This window comes from Columba livia, chromosome 7 (assembly GCF_036013475.1).
Source record: "Columba livia isolate bColLiv1 breed racing homer chromosome 7, bColLiv1.pat.W.v2, whole genome shotgun sequence".
NCBI classification, from domain to species: Eukaryota; Metazoa; Chordata; class Aves; order Columbiformes; family Columbidae; genus Columba; species Columba livia.
The window spans coordinates 41,443,936-41,450,525 of NC_088608.1; the positions used below are offsets into that span (position 1 = coordinate 41,443,936).

Sequence of the window (6,590 nt, forward strand, 5' to 3'; positions counted from 1 at the left end):
GAGCTTTCAACATACATACATATTTGGTTTGGTTTGGTTTGCTTTGCTTTGCTTTGGATAGTTTAGTGTTTGTGCAAGACAAGAGATTACTTAGGCACATAGGAACAGGTCTGCGTGAATTTGGAGTTTGCAAGGAACAGCTAACAGGCTGTTTAAAATCCTCTGTTCTGGAGAAAGAATTCTTCATGAGTGTTTGAAGAAGGTAGAAAGAAGACAACAAATTCTCTGAGACTCTAACCGAAATGTGATACAGAAAAATCAGGGTGTAAGAAATGCTTGAAGAACTATCTGTATTTGTGTAATATAGGAAGACAACAAGAAAGGAAAGAAGCAGAGAAGGAAGTGTAGAACCTTTCATCCTGCTGTGCAGTTATCACGCTTGCTTTTTGCTATGCTCCTGTCTCAACAGGATAAACTGAAATTCAGCATGGGACCAGAAAATACAACCACAGTTACTGAGTTCATCCTAGAAGGTTTCTCAGGGCTTGATCAAAGACTACAGCTCTTTCTCTCTCTGGTCTCTCTGCTCATATACCTGACAACAGTGGTGGGGAACGCTACCATCATTCTCCTGGTGTGTGTGGATCACCGCCTACAAACCCCCATGTACTTTTTCATCAGCAATCTGGCCTTCCTGGAAATCTGTTTTATATCCTCTACAAGCATCCAACTGTTTGTAATCCTGAGTTCTGGCAGGAGAACAATCTCACTAGGCAGCTGCTTTGCTCAATCCTATTTCTATTTAGCACTGGGCTGTACAGAGCTTGTTCTACTTGTTGTCATGTCCTTTGACCGCTATGTTGCCATCTGCCAACCTTTGCATTATGCTGCCATCATGAAGTCTCAGCTCTGCATCCACCTCGTTGTTGCTGCTTGGGTCACAGGCTTCACACTCTTGAGTTACCGCCTGGTCCTCCCCTACAAGCTGACGTTTTGTGGCTCAAACAAAATTAATCATTTCTTTTGTGACAGCTCCCCTTTACTCAAACTGTCCTGCTCTGACACCAGACTGCTTTGGAAAATGGACTCTGTTTTCCTTTCCTTTTTCATTCTAGGTTCCTTATGTTTAACTCTGGTATTTTACATGTGCATCCTTTTCTGTATTCTACATCTTCCAGCAGCCTCTGGGAGGAAAAAAGCTTTTTCTACATGTTCTTCCCATCTCACCACCTTGGCAATTGGATATGGGAGCTGCATTGCTCTCTACGTGTGTCCTTCAGAAGATGTTTCCTTGGAGAACAACAGAATCATAGCTTTGCTGAATACTGTCCTGTACCCATTCTTAAATCCATTCATCTACAGTCTTAGAAACAAGACTGTGATACTGGCCCTGAAAGAAGCCATTGCCCGTACAATAACTCAGCTTTTCCCCTGATCATGAGGCATTTCTGGACAGCAAGTCCAGTGATCTTCTATCATATGTTAAATAATACCAATGTATATGGATGTAACCTCAAGACAGAGATACCTCAGGAGATTTACAGGATCATAGAATCATTTCAGTTGGAACAGAACCTCGGGATCATTGAGTCCAACCATAACCTAACCTAACCTAACCTAATTTTAGCACTAAACCATGCATCTAAAAACCTCGTCTAAATGCCTTTTAAACACCTTCAGGGGTGGTGACTCCAGCACTTCGCTGGGCAGCCTGTTCCAACACCTGACAAACCTTTCTGTGAATAATTTTTTCCTACTATCCAACCTAAACCTCCCCTGGTACAACTTGATGATATTTCCTCTTGTTCTATCTCGTTGGATTGTATTAAGTGATAAGGAGCTCCTCTGCACACACAAAGAAGGCACTAACAATGGCAGGAGGACTAAGTCAGTTTATATCCTGCCCCAGCTGCTCCCAGCACCATCGCTGGGGAGCCACCAGCTCACCACAAGCCCATCTCCAAAACCAAGAAGAGCACAAAGGCTCAATGGCAAGTCAGAACCCAAATTACAGGCTACTAAGGATGAAACATCTTGTCCCAAGGTTGTTCTGGGAAAGCCATCAGCCTCATTGTCCAGGTGTGAAGCCCATCAAGAGGAATCACTGACAGAAGCTCTCTGGATCACCATTTGGACTAAGGGAATTGTTGCCTGGGGGTGCAGGACACATTATGGGATGGAGGGGAAGAGCATTTTTGGGTTACACAGGACTTTTCATGGGAAGCTTGGGGAAGGACCCCATCCAGTGCAGTCTGTCCTGTCTTCTCATTAAACTTAATTTCTAAGTCTTTGCTATGTGAGCAAATCTCTTCTCTGCACAAACGTGTAAGTGTAGCAACTGGAGCAGGGCCAGGGGGTCAGACAGCCTGTATGTCATTGGTGCCAGCGACCGAGAGACCAGAGTGAGTGGACATAGTGTGTCTGTGGGCATGTGTGTGACTGGGGTTGTCTGTACCAGTATCTGGAATGTGGCTGTGGCCCTGGGGGCTCACGTGTGCTGGTGTCTGCGCCTGGCCAGGCTAATATCATGGGGAGGCTACTGAGCAGATTGAATGTTTGAGCCCAGGATCGACCCTGTAAAGGTGTATGTATAAAATAGACTAGACTAAACTACACTGGAATAGTTCAGTTGGTAGGGGCCTACAACGATCACCTAGTTCAAATACCTGACCCATTCACGGCTTACCAAAGGATAAATCATGTTATCAAGGGCATTGTCCAAATGCCTATTAAACACTGACAGGTTTGGGGCATTGACCACTTCTCCAGGAAGTCTGCTCCAGTGTTTAATCACTATCTCAGCACAGAAGCTCTGCCAGGGAGCACCAGCCTTGTTCACTCCAGGGTTGTTCTCTTTCCACTCCCTCACTATCCTTCTCAGCACTTGTGTTGGTGTAAGGCCTGACCACTCCTGAGGTTTGGTCACAGTCATGTGGTGTGGCAGTCCTGTAATCGCAGGCAGGGACAGGCAATGGGCACTTCTGTGACAGAGCTGGCCATGGAACAGCATCTCCATCAGCAAGGGGATCTCCTTAGAGCAGTGCCTGAAGGTTTAAGTCTTCTTCCAAAGTTGCTCTCAAGAACATGCCTAAGAAATAGACTCAGAAGAGGCTCGTTGCTTTGCTTGTTTCTCTGTGGGCTCGGTGTGATGACATCAGGGTCCCAGTGCACTTCTCGTGACACTTAGGGCTGGTTCAGTTCTTGCTTGTTGGTGGTCAGCACCCACACAGATGGTAAATAAGGCAGGGTTCCTCTGAGCACCCTCCATGGCCACCTAAGAGCTTGTGTGGGAGGCGGTCAGTAGCAGTGGCCAACCATCAGCTGAGTCTGCCTCCCAGTCTGACCAGTCTGACCCTTCAGAGTCACCACAGCTAAGTCACCAAGGCAAACCTGCTTTACAAAGCAAAACTCCCCACTTGGGGCTGTGGGGACCATGGGGACAGGGTGCAGGAATAGCTGGCCAGGCCAGTGCAGGCACACTCTCCTCGGGTAAAAGTTCTGTGAGGACCGGGATGTCCCAGGAGAAGAGCAAGGCATTGTGTGTGTTTCCATGTCTCCTGGGACATGGAAACAGCCTGTCATGCTACTGGATGACAGCTTGGGGTTACTGTCTCTTGCAACCACCATTTTGATCATTGTCCTCTCACCACAGCTGGGAGAGCTTGTTCTTCCCCCCATGGAAGGACACCAGATGACTAGGTCAGAAGTCCAGGTGAGCACTGAGGGGAGATGTGAACATGCACATAGTGTGTGTGAGGGAAAATGAACCCAAATGAGCACAAATACAATCAGCTATTCCTGTGAAGACCATGGAGGCCTGTGGGACAGCATATCAAGGTCACTTCATGTTGAGATGAACCTCCTCAAGAAACTACCTGAATGAAGCACTGGGATGTGATTCCTTGAACTGAGGTCCCAGTGTCCTCCCTGGAGACCTGATACGGCTCCCCCACCCAGACTCAGATACTGCCCAGCTTTGTGTCTGGTGAAAGAAGCATCACTGCACGCAGACGTGTTAGGACTATTTCCTACAAATCTTGCATGTAATAAGTATTGGTTTTGTGGGGATTTTTGTTGTTGTTGTTGTTTGGTTGTTTGTTTTTGTTTTCTGTTGGCCACATCCTGTGACCAGCACTGAGCTGTATGCCAGCCACTTCATTTTGAAAGATTCATGGGTTGGACCTTGGCTATGTGGATTTCTATACCCTACAGTCATCACTTCATTCTTGGCCCAGATACAGTTTTGTGGCCTCAGTGTAGTTGATGACTTCTGTGATTTTGCCCCATTGCTGGAGATCTCCTGCAGTAACACTGTGACACTCATGCTTTCATAACCTGCATTTTAGAGAAATTTCTCCCCTTCCTGTTCACATGGGAGTCACATTAATGCATCACTGCTCCCTACTCCAGACAGGCACAAGGCCTTCTCCACCTGCTCCTCTCACCTCACCTGTGCCACTATTCTCTACAACACCCTCATCCTTGACTACCGGATGCCCAGAACAGCCCTCCCGAGACAGTTTAACAGTTTGACAAAACCTCTTTTTCTACACCATCCTTGCATCCCTGCTTAATCCCCTCATCCACAGCTTAAGGACCAGAAAAGTTGGGTACAAGTGGTGCATTGAGAAAAATGGTCAGTAAAGATCTGAGGTGCACAGAGAGCCCATCAACATGTTGGCCTGCTGTTCTCTTCTGAACAGGCCCAGAGGACCTGGACAACATTCGCTGTGTCCCAGAAACTCACCTGGAAGGTCGGGATATGGAGAAAGCTTTTGATGTGGTAAGGGATAGACAGGTACTGGTGGAACTGGCTGGTGTCACTGTGCGACATCTCTCAAAAAAGTCACGGTTCTCAGGGAGGTTGCGTGGTTCTCTAAGAAAGAAAATATCAAAAATGACTTTTCATAGAATCATAGAATAATTTTGGTTGGAAGAGACCCTTAGGACCATCAAGTCCAACCATAACCTAAACCTGACACTAAACCATGTCCCTAAGAGCCTCATCTATATGACTTTTCACCACCTCCAGGTATGGTGGTCAACCACTTCCCTGGGCAGCCTGTTCCGTTGCTTCATAACACTTTCTGTGAAGAAATGTTTCCTAATATCCAAACTGAGCCTCCTCTGGTGCAACTTGAGGCCATTGTCTCTTGTCCTATCACTTGCTACTTGGAAGAAAAAGGCACCACCTTCCATGATACAACCTCCTTTCAGGTAGTTGTAGAGAGTGAGAAGGTCTCCCCTCAGCCTCCCCTCCTCTCCAGGCTGAACCCTCCAAGGTCCCTCAGCTGCTCCCCATCACACTTGTACTCCAGCCCCTTCACCAGACTTGTCACCCTCCTCTGCACTCTCTCTAGCACCTTGATGTCTTCCTTGTCATGAGGGCCCCAAATCTGACACCAGGATTCAAGGTGCGGCCTCACCAGTGCCAAGTATAAAGGGACGATCAGTTCTCTAGTCCTGCTGGTCCACACTATTCCTGCTACAAGCCAGGATGTCATTAGCATACTGGCCACCTGCACACACACTGGCTCCTATTCAGCTGCTGTCAATCAACACCCTCAGATCCCTCTCTGACAAGCAGCTTTCTAACCACTCTTCCTCGAGCCTGTAGCGTTCATGGGGTTGTTGTGACCCAAGTACAAGACCTGGCACTTGGCCTAGTTAATACAATTGGCCTCAGCTCAAGGATCCAGACTGTCCTGATCCCTCTGTATGGCTTTCCTACCCTCCAGCAGATCAACACTCCCACCTAATCTGGTGTCATGTGCAAACTTACTGAGGGTACACTCAATCCCCTCATCCAGTTCATTGATAAAGATATTAAACAGAATTGTCCCCAGTACTGAACCTTGGGGAACAAGACTTGTGACTGGCTGCCAACTCGATTTGACTCCATTCACCAGAACTCTTTGGGCCCAGCCCTCCAGACAGTTCTTTATCCATCCCAGATACACCATCCAGGCCATGAGCTGCAGCTCCTCCAGGAGAATGCTGTGGGATACGGTGTCAAAGACGTTACTGAAGTCTAAGTACACAACATCCACAGCCTTTTGTTCATCCACTAAGTGGGTCACCTTGTCATGAAATGGGATCAGGTTGCTCAAGCAGGACCTGCCTTTCATAAACTCATGCTGACTGCGCCTGATCACCTGGTTGTCTTGTATGTGCTACCTGATGTCACTCTGGATGATCTGCTCCATGACCTTAACCAGTACCAAGGAAAAGGCCTGTAATTTTCTGGATCCTCCTTCCAGCCCTTCTAGTAGCTAGGCATCACATTCACCAGCTTCCAGTCAAATGGGACCTCCCTAGATAGCCAAGATTGGTGATAGATAATGAAAGTGGCTTAGTGATCACCTCTGCCAGCTCCCTCAACACCCTTCGGTGTATCCCATAGACTTGTGTGTGTCCACGTGGTGTAGCAGATCACCATCTATTCCCCTCAAATTATTGGAGCTTCATTCTGCCCCCTGTCCCTGTCTTTCAGGTCAGGGGGTGTGTACCTGGAGCACAGCTTGTCTTACTATTAAAGACTGAGGCAAAGAAGGCATTTAGCACTTCAACCTTTCCATCATCCCCTGTCACTTTGTTTCTTCCCTCATCCACCCAAAGGTGGAGATTCTTCCTATCACGCGTTTTGTTGC

General features: G+C 47.4%; 1 protein-coding gene across 1 annotated transcript; it reads left to right on the plus strand.

The window, feature by feature from the left end:
• Positions 1 to 285: 285 nt before the first annotated feature.
• Positions 286 to 1,375, plus strand: LOC102087975 (olfactory receptor 6E1). Its single transcript, XM_013371041.2, has one exon. It carries the CDS (start codon positions 392 to 394, stop codon positions 1,373 to 1,375), a length of 984 nt encoding a protein of 327 aa, XP_013226495.2. The 5' UTR covers positions 286 to 391.
• Positions 1,376 to 6,590: the final 5,215 nt, after the last annotated feature.

Excerpts from the sequence above, each read along its gene's own strand:
- LOC102087975 (XM_013371041.2), top strand. The coding sequence starts at position 392 with ATGCTCCTGTCTCAACAGGATAAACTGAAATTCAGCATGGGACCAGAA.